The 14,519-nt window shown below is 43.5% G+C and overlaps 1 protein-coding gene across 1 annotated transcript in view; it reads right to left on the bottom strand.

The window, feature by feature from the left end:
* The window catches only part of LOC129821105 (solute carrier family 49 member 4-like), a 72,647-nt gene that overhangs the window by 42,487 nt on the left and 15,641 nt on the right, over positions 1-14,519 (bottom strand). The window contains exons 3-4 of the mRNA XM_055878402.1: positions 9,970-10,253; positions 4,917-5,046 (exon numbers count right to left, since the gene is read on the bottom strand). Of these exons, the coding sequence (XP_055734377.1) occupies positions 4,917-5,046; positions 9,970-10,253 (414 nt within the window). The remainder of the gene's footprint in view (positions 1-4,916; positions 5,047-9,969; positions 10,254-14,519) is intronic.

Below are 14,519 nucleotides of genomic sequence, written 5' to 3'. Positions count from 1 at the left end.
CAGAGAACCCTGGCTATGTGAGCATGTTACACGACCATGGACTCCAGAGAACCCTGGCTATGTGAGCATGTTACATGACCATGGACTCCAGAGAACCCTGGCTATGTGAGCATGTTACATGACCATGGACTCCAGAGAACCCTGGCTATATGAGCATGTTACACGACCATGGACTCCAGAGAACCCTGGCTATGTGAGCATGTTACACGACCATGGACTCCAGAGAACCCTGGCTATGTGAGCATGTTACATGACCATGGACTCCAGAGAACCCTGGCTATGTGAGCATGTTACATGACCATGGACTCCAGAGAACCCTGGCTATGTGAGCATGTTACATGACCATGGACTCCAGAGAACCCTGGCTATGTGAGCATGTTACATGACCATGGAATCCAGAGAACCCTGGCTATGTGAGCATGTTACATGACCATGGACTCCAGAGAACCCTGGCTATGTGAGCATGTTACATGACCATGGACTCCAGAGAACCCTGGCAATGTGAGCATGTTTCACGACCATGGACTCCAGAGAACCCTGGCTATGTGAGCATGTTACATGACCATGGAATCCAGAGAACCCTGGCTATGTGAGCATGTTACATGACCATGGACTCCAGAGAACCCTGGCTATGTGAGCATGTTACATGACCATGGAATCCAGAGTGTTCACTCGAAATTACACAACGACAAGGTTCCAGTTTAACAAAGTTTACTATACTATATGAACACACTACAAGGTAGCCATTACAATCAAGGCTAGGTCCATCAACCACTAGACTTCCTGCGCATGCGCACTCTTGACTGAGTGACAGCCCCATAATAACAGAAATATAGGGATACTTAAAACATGAACTTAACAATCTCCCCCTTTTCTTTAAAGACAAATAAAACATCAACAACATAATTAAATGTCCAAGTATTATTCAAGATCCCCATTACAAATGGGTTGTGTAACAGTTTTTATTTGTATTACTCAAGCTGCCACGTTCCATTACTGAGAGCCTGTAGGAACGAGAGCCTGTAGGAGCACAAGACCGGATGCTCCTTTTTTAGTCAGACAGTCAGCAAGCTTTTCCTTTGTGGTTGACCACAGAATCCGCTGGATTCTCTGTGCTTGAATAAGTTCCTTGATGCTGCTAATCTCAAAGTCTTTTCTCTGACAGACTTGGTTGACTTCACAGCATCAACTAATGAGTAGTTGTCAGTGACACAAACTACAGGTAGAAAGTGCCGTTTTGTCCCACCAGTGTTAACCTAGCGAAGCATCACTGAAGACAACTAGTTTCAAAGAGTCATCTTTTCCAACATGCTGAAACTTGAAAGTCACTTTTTGTGATTTCAGGTCACGAACAACTTTGTTTGCCTCATGAATGGTTCGTACAGTGGCATGTTTTGTGTTAGATGCAAAGTTGCAACCATCAAACCAGATCTACTCTGTCTCGCAGACCATAACATTTGTCCTATCTTTGACCTCAATTGACCAGCTTCAATTCCACATAGAGGGGAATTCCTTTGTACGGCTTTTGAAGAATCCATGTGGATGGGTTGAAGATTCTTGATATAGCTCTCCTGTTGCATCAGCATTTTTCCATCAACTGTAATAAACTCTATGCCAACATAACAAAAATGATCATGCTCCTCATGGCCAACCTAGAAAACAGCTTTGAGGTGTGGAATCACAGTTGAAGCAAAGGTCTGTGAGCCACCCCAGATAAAGTCCTCAACATGACAGGCAAGTACTCCAGTCACATTGCAGTCTTGATCAAGCCAATAGAAGACTGCAGGGTCCACTTGTGACATTTTTCCACCTGTATTCAGCATTGTTGCCTTGACTTTGTTGTACCAGTAGAGCGATCCATCTGCCAGTCCATACACACACTTTTTTAGTTTCCACAGTGTTCCTTCTCTTTTAGCTTCAGGCGGAGGTCGGATGTGAATGTCCCTTGACAGCTCTGTTCCCTGCAAAAATCCAGATTTGATGTCTATGGAATTAAGTTTCCATTTTTTTCTGGCAGATCACTGACATCAGCAATCTGAGTGACTCTGAGGCGCATGTCGGTGAGTCTTTTGGGAGTTCTTTAGCAGCCAGCTCCTCAAAACCTCTAGCCACTAGACGTGCTTTAGGCACTATTCCAGTTAAGGATTCTTTAAGGGTACACACCCACCTTGTTGAGACGCATTTTTGGCCAAGGTCTTTGACTTCCTCAAACACTCAATTTTTCCTCCAATTACTGAGCTCATCTAGCTTAGCTGAGTCAAATGACACGTCCTTTGTTTCAAGTACATCATCATTTTGAATGTCATTCTGTTTTTCTCGATTTTCCATTGGTTCAATTCTGATATTATCTACAAGTGACAGGTCAGCTGACCCTGTTGTACCAGAAAGTGTAGCTGGTTCAGAGTACTGCAAGTTGTACCAGTTCTTGTGTTTTGCTTTTCCTGCTCGTCCAATGACGGTTGCTGTATGTGGAATACCACTTTCTCTGTCCATGTATTTAACAGTTTGTCCAGTTTTCAGATCGGAACAACCATGTTCTCTTAACACATGTGGCTGTTGTTGAATGTTTTCCTCATTTGAACCCTCAACAGTATTACCTGTGGCATGGTTGAAGGTCTCTGCTCCATTTCCTGTGTCAGTTTTGTCATTTTCATTAGGAGACTGATTCTCAACAACAGCCCCTCTATCTTGTTGATCATTTACTTTCCGCAATCTTGAGTGATGCACCCTGACAATCATGCCTCCGTGCCTCACAAATATCACCACACCATCTTGACCAATGACTACTCCCGGTCCTTTCCACTCTTGACAGTCAACTCGTTTGTAGTACACTTTGTTTCCAGTTTCGTACTTCTCATCATCATTATTCCCTGAACTGCTGAGTAACTTCTGAAATCTGTCAACTGTATCATGTCCAAACTGTTTGTAAAGCTTTAACAATACTTTGTGTTTTTCTTTAGTGCTCATGTTCTCTGTGACTGTCAGAATCTCCATGTTCTCTGTGTCAGTTAGAATCTCATTTTTGCATGGAGTCTCTGTGATGTCTTTGTCTAAAATGTTTACACAATAGTGGCCTGAGGTAGTAAGTTCAAGAGTCACTGGTTGTTTAAACATCACTGCCTTGTCATTTTTTATGTCTAGTACAGCCTCTGCCTTCTTTAGGGAGGCTTTGCTTAATAGTAAGGGGATATCTGTAGGGACCACCTCTGTTTCAATGTGACACAGTCTGACCAATTTTTGCTGGTATCTTAACTCTCTTGGTAGAATGGACAATTCTCCCGTCTCCAAATTTGAAAGCTCTGTTGCTTGGTGTGTCAATCATATTTTGTACTTCTTTCATATTTAGTTCACTGACATAGCTATCAAGCCATTTTGCACCACACACTGTCCGTGTACATGCAGTATCAATCACAGCAGATCCTAAGGATTCAACTATAAAACTCTCAGTATCAAAAGCAGATTCATTTGAAAACAGTGTAATGTTACACTGCTCTCTGTGTTTACATTTTCCTCTGTTAGTTTAACGTGTTCATTTTTATGAGGACAGTCTTTAACCCAATGGTAAGTGCTTTGACAAATAGCACATTTCGATCTCCTTCCATATTTGTCCAGTGGATTTGTGCCGGGAAATGGCGCCCTCTTCTGGTTGTCTTGAGAACGTGACTTGTTGGCGCCTTTTCTGTGCTGTTCGTGTAATATGCTGCGCCACTCACTTGCATTCCATCTGTTATTGGCGCGACAGACGTCTTTTCACCAAATATTATTTTTAGTGACGACTTCAAAGATGCAAAAGTCAGCACAGTACAAGCAGTCAAAGCCAACTGTTTCTCCCTACCATCTAGACAGGCAGTGTCTAACAACTTGAACCCTAACACTGCATCCGGGAGAACCATGTCGTACTTGCGCATCCTATTGTACCTCTGTTCGAAATCAATGATGTAGTCCGTCATTGCAACCAAAATATCTCTCGTAACACTGTCAAAGTTTGAATATGCCTCGTAGGCATGGTCTTTCTCTTCTTTGAGAAATACAGAATCCAGTGCTGTGATCAAAGTTCCCATATCGTCATCCTTGTTCAAATCCTCCAGGGATATTTCCAGTGCTGTATCTCTCGCTCTTCCCTCCAGCGATAATACCACCGCAAGTGCTTGCTTTTTCGCCTCCAGATTAGTAACGCGTGTTCAGATTCCCAGTTCATTTTTCCAACTTTCGTACGACCTCTTCTCGTCAAAGCGAGGTGGCACATTGTAGTTAGAAACCATCCTCTGCTACCAATGTTAACTCGAAATGACACAACGACAAGGTTCCAGTTTAACAAAGTTTACTATACTATATGAACACACTACTAGGTAGCCATTACACTCAAGGCTAGGTCCATCAACCACTAGACTTCCTGCGCATGCGCACTCTTGACTGAGTGACAGCCCCGTAATAACAGAAATATAGGGATACTTAAAACATGAACTTAACACAGAGAACCCTGGCTATGTGAGCATGTTACATGACCATGGACTCCAGAGAACCCTGGCTATGTGTGGATGAGGAGAAAAGGATGATGATGATCTATGTATTAAGCAGGGCCAGGGGAATGCCAGTGCCATCTTAAGACTGTGTAATTAATCTAGGGGGAGAGAGGATGTCTTTGATGCACATTAACTAGCAGGCCAAACAGATGGCGCATGGCAGAGCAACAAGACCCCTTCATTTAGTTTCTCCACACCCACTAATCAAACAGACCCATTCATTCCTCCCTCATCTCAAAGTTAAAACAGGACAAAGCATGTTGAGAGGCGACCGAGGACACCCTAGGCCCTTTTGTGACTGTCGTGATGAATCATTTTAATCATTTTAAGGTCTAATAAAAAAAATGGCCACTTAAAGTGTGTGATGACGGCAAAGGACCCGACAGTACATACCTGAGTAGTCTGCAGATGCTGCTCCTGTAGCTGAGTCTCTGGCTGGCAGCAGCCACACTGGGAGGCATGGGGGGTCGGGAGGGGAAGTAGAGCAGCACCGCAGCAAACAGCATCGCCACCACACCAAACTCTTTATGTCAGGAGGGACACAGAGACACAGGAAAAGACAGATCAGTCAAATAGAAGGGTTATTATTCGTTTACTACTTACCTGAACTCAGTCAATGTGTCACTAACAAAACCATTCAACCCAGAATCACATGTCTCTGATTCCACCCTACTTTCAGATAGAACTGTGTAGGACTGGCAGAGCACAGAACCTGAGGACATACGGTGCCTTCAGAAACTATTCACACCTCTTAACTTTTTACACATTTTATTGTGTTCCATTTTAAATTCAGGCTGTATTAAATTGAGATGTTTTGTTACTGGTCTACACACAATACCCAATAAAGTCAAAGTAGAATTATATTTTTAGAAATGTTAAAAGAAATGAAAAGCGGAAATGTCTTGAATCAATAAGAATTCAGCCCCTTTGTTATGGCAAGCCTAAATAAGTTCAGGAGTAGAAATGTGCTTAACATGTCACATAATATGGCTCGCTTCGAGGCAAGTAACATTGAAACATGCATAAGAGCAACAGCTGTTCCAGACGACTGTGTGATCACGATCTTCGCAGCCGATGTGAGTAAGACCTTTAAACAGGTCAACATTCACAAGGCCGCAGGGCCAGACGTATTACCAGGACGTGTACTGCGAGCATGCGCTGACCAACGAGCTGTCACGCCCTAGCCTTAGTTATCTTTGTTTTCTTTATTATTTTAGTTAGGTCAGGGTGTGACATGGGGAATGTATGTGTTTTTGTAGTGTCTAGGGGTGTTGTATGTGTATGGGGCAGTGTCTAGTGTAGTTGTCTAGGTAAGTCTATGGTTGCCTGAAGGGTTCTCAATCAGAGACAGCTGTCATTCATTGTCTCTGATTGGGAGCCATATTTAAGGCAGCCATAGGCATTAGGTTAATGTGGGTAATTGTCTATGTTGTACGTTTGTAGCTTGTGTGTGCACTTACGTCTATAGCTTCACGATCGTTTGTTGTTTTGTTTTGTAAAAGTGTTCGTTTCGTGTTTCGTCATCTTTAATAAAAGAAGATGTCTTCATATCCCGCTGCGCCTTGGTCTGCTTATTATGACGATCGTGACACTAGCAAGTATCTTCACTGACATTTTCAACCTCTCCCTGTCTGAGTCTGTAATAGCAACATGTTTCAAGCAGACCATCATAGTCCCTGTGCCCAAGAACACTAAGGTAACCTGCCTAAATGACTACCGACCCGTAGCACTCAGGTCTGTAGCCATGAAAAGCTAACTTCAACACAATTATGCCAGAAACCCTAACACACTCCAATTTGCATACCGACCCAAAATATCTACAGATGATGCTAGCTCTATTGCACTCCATACTGCCCTTTCCCACCTGGATAAAATAAACACCTACATGAGAATGCTATTCATTGACAGCTCAGCATTCAACACCATAGTGCCATCGAAGCTCATCACTAAGCTAAGGACCCTAGGACTAAACACCTCCCTCTGCAACTGGATCCTGGACTTCCTACCACCCCCAGGTGGTAAGGGTAGGTAACAACACAACCGCCACTCTGATCTTCAACACGGGGGCCCCTCAGGGGTACGTGCTCAGTCCCATCCTGTACTCCATGTTCACTCATGACTGCACGACTCCAACACCATCATTAAGTTTGCTGATGACACAACACTGGTAGGCCTGATCACCGACAACGATGAGACAGCCTATAGGGAGGACGTGATCTCTCAACGTGATCAAGACAAAGGAGATGAATGTGGACTACAGGAAAAGGAGGACCGAGCACACCCCATTCTCATCGACGGGGCTGTAGTGGAGCAGGTTGAGAGCTTCAAGTGGTTGAGAGCTTGGCGTCCACATCACCAACAAACTAACATGGTCCAAGCACACCAAGACAGTCGTGAAGAGGGCACGACAAAACCTATTCCCCCTCAGGAGACTGAAAAGATTTGGCATGGGTCCTAAGATCCTCAAAAGGTTTTACAGCTGCACCATCGAGAGCATCCTGACGGGTTGCATCACTGCCTGGTATGGCAACTACTCGGCCTCCGACCGCAAGGCACTACAGAGGGTAGTGCATACGGCCCAGTACATCATCAGGGCCAAGCTTCCTGCCACCCAGGATCTCCATACCAGGCGGTGTCAGAGGAAGGCCCTAAAAATGGTCAAAGACTCCAGCCACCCTAGTTATAGACTGTTCTCTCTGCTACCGCACGGCAAGCGGTACCGGAGCGCCAAGTCTAGGTCCAAGAGGCTTCTAAACAGCTTCTAGCCCCAAGCCATAAGACTCCTGAACATCTAATCAAATGGCTACCCAGACTATTTGTTATTTTTATCATCTCTTACTTTTTGGGGTGGGGAATTTTCTTAAAACTGCATTGTTGGTTAAGGGCTTGTAAGTAAGCATTTCACTGTAAAGTCTACACCTGTTGTATTCGGCGCAGGTCACAAATACAATTTGATTTGAATAAGTTGCATGGACTCACTGTGTGCCATAATAGTGTTTAACAATGATTTTTGAATGACTACCTCATCTCTGTACCCCACACATACAATTATCTGTAAGGTCCCTCAGTCGAGCAGTGAATTTCAAACACAGATTAAACCACAAAGACCAGGGAGGTTTTCCAATGCCTCACAAAGAAGGGCACCTATTGGTAGATGGGTAAAAAATAAAAATAAAGCAGATAATGAATATCCCTTTGAGCATGGTGAAGATATTAATTACACTTTGGATGGCGTATCAATACACCCAATCAGTAAAAAGATACAGGAGTCCTTCCTAATTCAGTTTCTGGAAAGGAAGGAAACTGCTCAGCGATTTCACCATGAGGCCAATGGTGACTTTAAAACAGTTACAGAGTTTAATGTCTGTGATAGGAGAAAACTGAGGATGGATCAACAACAGTGTAGTTACTCCACAATACTAACCTAAATGACAGAGAGAAAAGAAGGAAGCCTGTACAGAAGAAAAATATTCCAAAACCTGTATCCTGTTGCAATAAGGCACTAAAGTAAAACTGTGTGTTATGCATGTGGCAAATCCAACACAATACATTACTGAGTACCACTCTCCATATTTTCAAGCACAGTGGTGGCTGCATCATGTCATGTGTATGCTTGTAATCATTATGGACTAGGGAGTTTTCAGTATAAAAAAAGAAACGGAATGGAGCTAAGAACAGGCAAATTCCTAGTGGAAAACCTGGTTCAGTCTGCTTTCCACGACGGGGAGACAAACTGACCTTTCAGCAGGACAATAACCTAAGAGACAAGGCCAAATCTACACTGGAGTTGCACCAAGAAGACAGTGAATGTGGCCGGAGTTACAGATTTGACTTCAATTTACTTAAAAATCTATGGTAATACCTGAAAATGGTTGTCTAGCAATGATCAACCACCAATTTGACAGAGCTTGAAGAATTTTGAAAAGAATAAATGGGCAAATGTTGCACAATCCAGGTGTGGCAAGCTCTTACAGACTTACCCAGAAAGACTCACAGCTGTAATCGCTGCTGAAGGTACTTCTAAAAAGTATTGACTCAGGAGCGTGAATCCTTATGTAAATGACATATTTCTGTATTTCATTTTCAATAAATTTGCAAACATTTCTAAAAACATGTTTTCACTTTGTCATTATGGGATATTGTGTGTAGAAAGGTGGGGGGGGGGAGATATATTTAATCAATTTTGAATTCAGGCTGTAAGAACAAAATGTGGAATAAATCAAGGGGTATGAACACTTCCTGAAGGCACTGTAGAGTTCCAGGCCTGCTCTATTGCAGATGCCCAGATTAGTCAATTAAGAGACAAGCGGTTTATCAGAGAGCTGGGCCTGGGACTACATCACTCAGCTGGCACAGAGACTGTAGAGGTCTCTGATACTCTCTCTGTCAGCACGCCCTAACAGCCCTGCCTTCCAGACAAGCTCCTAAATCCCCCAACCCCTTTCACTGGGCTTGGCCTGGCCTGGCATGGGCAACCAAACAGGACCCATTTCTCTTTGATAGGCCACAGCATTTGTAGTCTGTCCATTTCCCAAAAAGTACCACCAGAATCATAAATCATGCTTTTTCCTATCATAATGTGCAGTTTGATTGGACAGCAGCTGCATTTTTACTCTCTGGCTGGCACAGGACAGGGTCCATGCCAGCTCACATTGATTTTTCTAACCAAAACACTTGGCACCACTGTTGATTGCTGCTTTTCTGTAGTGCAGGTGTGACTGTGGAAGTGTATAATTTATTCTCCTCAGAGGAGCAGGAGGAAAACATCAATGAATTGAATTCCATCTAAATGCTTTCTGACCTCTAAAGCTCTCAGTTCAGGAAATGTGTCAGTTTTGTCCTTTGAAATGTAATACTAATAGTTAACACAAAGCCTCAATCTACTATTGTTGGGGATGATGTTTTTTACTTTCTTTAAATGCTTTTATTTTCTGAATCAGTTAAGCAGAACAGGCTAAGCCTCCATCTCTTTATGGCAGCCAGTTCTGTTCTGAATGTTATATTTTTGAGATGTTTGAGTCTGATATTTGCGTGATGAGACAGACAGTCGCATCACTTTCAGCTGATCGTATTTCTCTCCCTGGACTAGACAGGGCAGACATGATCCAGAGATGATCTGCTATTGATTCCTGTTGGGTAATGATGAATGACTGAGAGGCTGTGGTGCTGTCAGTACCTACCTGCATACATAACATGAGAAGATATTCAGCTACTCTTGGTAGGACAATTGTGCTATAGAGTTGCTGAATATCTTCTCATCTTCAGTATGCGCCAGTGTTTCAAAGTGAGGTAGAGACAGCATTTCTTTTTCTCAGTACCTGCCTGCATACATAACCATTTGGATCTTGTCTCTTATGTATCTGAATAACACTTCACAGTATGCCTCCTTATAAAAGCTTTATGAATGCATACATTACAGCCAAATAAGATATTATAACATCAGTACCTGCATACAAAACCAGTTGGATTCTGTCTCGCATGTGGTTCATCTGGGTGTCTGTTGAGACGACGGCTCGGTTCACCATGGCACGCGTGGTGTCGTTGGGGGCGGGCACAAGCAGTGGGCCGACAATGAAGGAGCACGCCGCCCCCAGGTAGCTCACCAATGAGGCGACAGCGGTGGCTGTGGCTCGCTGGTCCGGAGCGAACCATGTGGTGGAGAGGAGGGGGCCGGCACTCATTATGGTTGGACCAGCCAAACCATTCAGCAGCTGACCGGCATGTATTAACCTGCAGAGAGAAACATTAATATCACATTATGCATATAGACAACAGATGCAATGTAGCCAGACAGTGTAACCAGAGAGATGCCATTAACTAGAAATAATCAATTTCCCTCAGCATGTTTCTATGTGAGAAACAACCTGTATTTTTCATTCCAGTGTTAACCTATAGGGAAAAGGAGTTTAATTAAAAAATGAATAAATATAATTCAATTTTTTTTAAATATATCTCTATGGGTATGGTTATTTATGACCATATTTCTTCTTCTTTCTATTTACTCCGGTCGGAGTCAGGATTCTCTCATGAAGTCTGAGTCCTGCTGGTGCAGTTTGAGATTTGAGTCGTCCCCTGTGCCATGCCAGCCCTGCCCAAACCAGTGTGTCTGAGTGGCAATAGAAAACATCATCTAAACAGGGGTGGACAAACTACGGATCTGAACCCATTCAATCAGAACCGAGGGAGGTTTGACGTAATCTCTTTTTTTAAATATATATTATTTGGGTTAAAAAAAACACTCCAGGCCACTCTTGAACGTCTAAAACTAGATAAAAAGTATGTCGGATTTACAATGGACCTATTATTTTCAAATAACTTCCCCTTTTCTGGCCAAATTGCTTTTGACAACAACACCCCCCCCCCCCCCCCCCCAAATCCTTTAACGATTTTCAGTATTAGCATTAATGTGGGTATGATTTAAGATAAAATGGTTATCTTTCCAGATAGAAGCTTCTTTTATTCACATCAGCTTGGTAAATGTACAATAACTCTTCTAAAAGATTACAAGGCAGGCAACAAAGGTGAGACTAAAAATAACTATTAAGAACCTGTGCATCTTCTTTGCGGAGTCTTATCTCGAGGAAAAGAACACAGCACTAATATTGACAGACATTCTGCTACAGTTCTGGCACCCGTAAACCAGTCGAACACTGCTGTCTGCCTTGAGTTCAAACCAGATAAGCTCATAGCAGAAGACAAAGAGCTGTCAACGCTGGCAAGACAGATCGATGGAAGTGTAGCTATCCCATATCTCCTCCTGAGATCTTCTCAAACGACGGTTAACTCCCCCTCCAACACTCTCCCTCACTTCTCTCATGTCTCTCTCTCTCTCTCCCACTGCTTTCCCTCGATCCCTTTCACCTTCCTCCTGTCTCTCTCCCTCCCCTCACTTTCCACACTCCTTCTCCAGCTCTCTCTTCCTTCCCCCCCAGTCTCTCTCCCTCCATCTCGCACCCGTCCCCAGTCTCTCTCCCTCTCACGCTGTGATCATTCATTCCATTCAAGTCAAACAGAATGATCAAAATAATTAAATTATTTATGTTCCCGCTTGTCCACAAATCTATTTTCCATCTTGTACACTTGATGACAACACATCCTGAAACTGACCTGCTGATAATTCTAAATCTTTTGGATTACTTTCCCTTTAAGAGGCATTAGAAGACAAAAAGGATCCATCAAACACATAAAACTGGCACCTTTATTCAATGCTGAATTGCATGTCATTGAGAAAACAGAAAGGTGTCAATGTATTTTTTTTCACAAACATCTTTTCGGAATCCAAAAAGTAATCTAGTTTTTCCAATAGTATCTGTAATCTGATTACAATATTTTTGCTGGTAACATAACTGATTGAAGTTAGTTTTTTGTTGTAATCAGATCACATGTAACTGATTACATGTAATCAGTAACTCTCCAACCCTGGGCGTGGAAGAGTGGAAGAAGGAGAGGAAGGAGTGGAAGAGGGGAGGATGGAGGGAGGGCAGTCGTTCTGCGAGAGATGATTTACTTAATGTATATTGATGAACCCTTTCAGAGAAAATCTCATTGCTCTGAGACCAAGCCAGCCCAGCGTGCAAGTCAGTCAGTTAGATATACGATATGCTCGTGTCTCTAACCTGGCACAGTGCGACAGAAATGATACCACTGCCACTTCCAGATACCTGATCCAATCTAATGTGTCAGCGGGTGGCACAATCAGAGAGGCCATGGCAGTATCATTGGCACAGTGGCAAAGTTTGCAGTTGGTACAGGGACACAACACATCGTGTGTGTGTGTGTGTGTAGCCAATCAACAAGACATGAAGATATTTCCGAGAAAGAACCTTTGCATCAGTTTTCTCTGTAATTGTATACATTTGAGCATTGCCTGCTTTAATTCAAGAGTTATCATATTGGTGCTCTGACCTCTGTCAAATTAGTGACCATTGTAATGGTCTCCTGTCTTTTATCCTCCTCCCCTGCCCTGGCCTCTTTTCAGATATTCTGACTCACACAAAGATCGCCTTCAGGTACGTTTCCTTACTTGAACTACACCAGAGAGCAGCTCTGACAACAGGAAGGTGTTTCAATCTCACAACCCACTCCCTTTGATTCTCATAAATGAGCTCCAAACTGAACAAAGTTTACCCTCCAGAGCATATGGTGAAAAAATATGCCCATCGAACATGAAACGATTGTTCTCCCTCTTTAAAAATATGATCTAGTGCGTGCTGTCAGGGGAGCCATCCTGATTCTAAATCAATCTTTAGGAGGGGGTGAAAATCAAAGACTCTGTTTGATCGCTGGCTGCAATGCACTTGAACTCACTCAGAAAAGGAGAGAATCTGAAAGGAGCTATCTTCACCTCTTATTCTCCTCTCAGCACCTGTCCTCATCTCAGCTTCCTTCTTCTCATTTTCTATCTTCACCTCTTCTTCTCCTCTCAGCTTCCTTCCTCTTCTTCTCCTCCTCTCAGCTTCCTTCCTCTCCTTTTCTATCTTCACCTCTTCTCCTCTCTCCTCTCAGCTCCTGTCCTCCTCTCAGCTTCCTTCCTCTCCTTTTCTATCTTCACCTCTTCTCCTCTCTCCTCTCAGCTCCTGTCCTCCTCAGCTTCCTTCCTCTCCTTTTCTATCTTCACCTCTTCTCCTCTCTCCTCTCAGCTTCCTTCCTCTTCTTCTCCTCTCTTCTCTTCTCAGCACCTGTCGTCCTCTCAGCTTCCTTCCTCTCTTCTCCTGTCCTCCTCTCAGCTTCCTTCCTCTCCTCCTCTCAGCTCCCTTCCTCTCCGCTTCTCTCAGCTCCTGTCCTCCTCTCAGCTTCCTTCCTCTCTTCTCCTGTCCTCCTCTCAGCTTCCTTCCTCTCCTCCTCTCAGCTCCCTTCCTCTCCGCTTCTCTCAGCTCCTGTCCTCCTCTCAGCTTCCTTCCTCTCTTCTCCTGTCCTCCTCTCAGCTTCCTTCCTCTCCTCCTCAGCTCCCTTCCTCTCCGCTTCTCTTAGCTCCTCTCCTCCTCCTTTCCTTTCCTCTCCAATCTGCTCCTCTTTCCTTTACTTTCCTGACCTCTCCCCTCTTCTCTTCTACCCTGTCTTCTCCTCTCCCCATTCATCTCCTCTTATTCCCACTGACCTCTCAACAGATCAGCAGAACTTCTTACCATTGGTCGTTTCTAAATCACCATCGTAGCCTCAGCAGCACCCACACTCTTGACATTTCAACAGAGATGTAAATGGAATATTTGTGTGTGTGTGAGACAAGTACATGGCAGCAGCATGGGTAAAAATAACACAAACCCCATGTCTCAGAACTCGAACTGTGCAGCCATAGACCTGTGTGCAGCAGCAGCAAACACAATGCAATGAGTGACACCTGCTGGTGACCTGGGGAACTGTTTCTGAATGGAGCATAGGCTGTTAGATACACAGCTCAATAAGGCTTTACGGTTCAGTGGAAATATTAAGGAATCATATACACCTGAGTGAAAGTGTCAGAGGTTACCTCAGGTTATCTGTTCTGATCTCCAAAGGTCAGAACAATTTTAAGCCCTCTGAGAAACTTCATAAATCTTTATGGTTTCAACGCACAGAAGCTGCTTGCTCAGGAACCACACAACTCACAGAACAGTATGGTTGCCATGGTATGAGGGAAGTATTCCACTCGCATGCCATAAGGATCTACCTTCCCTCTAGGAGTACATTTTGACATCACTAACGCATTTTCATTAAAGACACAAAGTTGATCATAAAATCCCCCCTTACTGGCATTACAACTGTTACGTACTCTTAAATACTACAACTATAAACATAGGTGGACAGGAATCAGTACAGGAGTTAGGCTTGGTAAGCATGGTAAGCATGTCTTCAATTGTTTGTCCCGTATAGGCTAGATGTATAATGTAATCCCAGGAACTGTGAAAGGAGAGACACCTTTTCAGGGATAGTGTTTTACATAGATGGGTGTTAAACCTTTACGTATTGGCACTTTATCACCTCGATAGCAACACTTTCTGGTTCTCAGTTGGATGCGGA

Source organism: Salvelinus fontinalis, chromosome 23 (genome assembly GCF_029448725.1).
Source record: "Salvelinus fontinalis isolate EN_2023a chromosome 23, ASM2944872v1, whole genome shotgun sequence".
NCBI lineage: Eukaryota > Metazoa > Chordata > Actinopteri > Salmoniformes > Salmonidae > Salvelinus > Salvelinus fontinalis.
The sequence above is the reverse complement of the archived record's forward strand: the minus strand, read 5'-3'. Positions and strand labels throughout refer to the sequence as shown.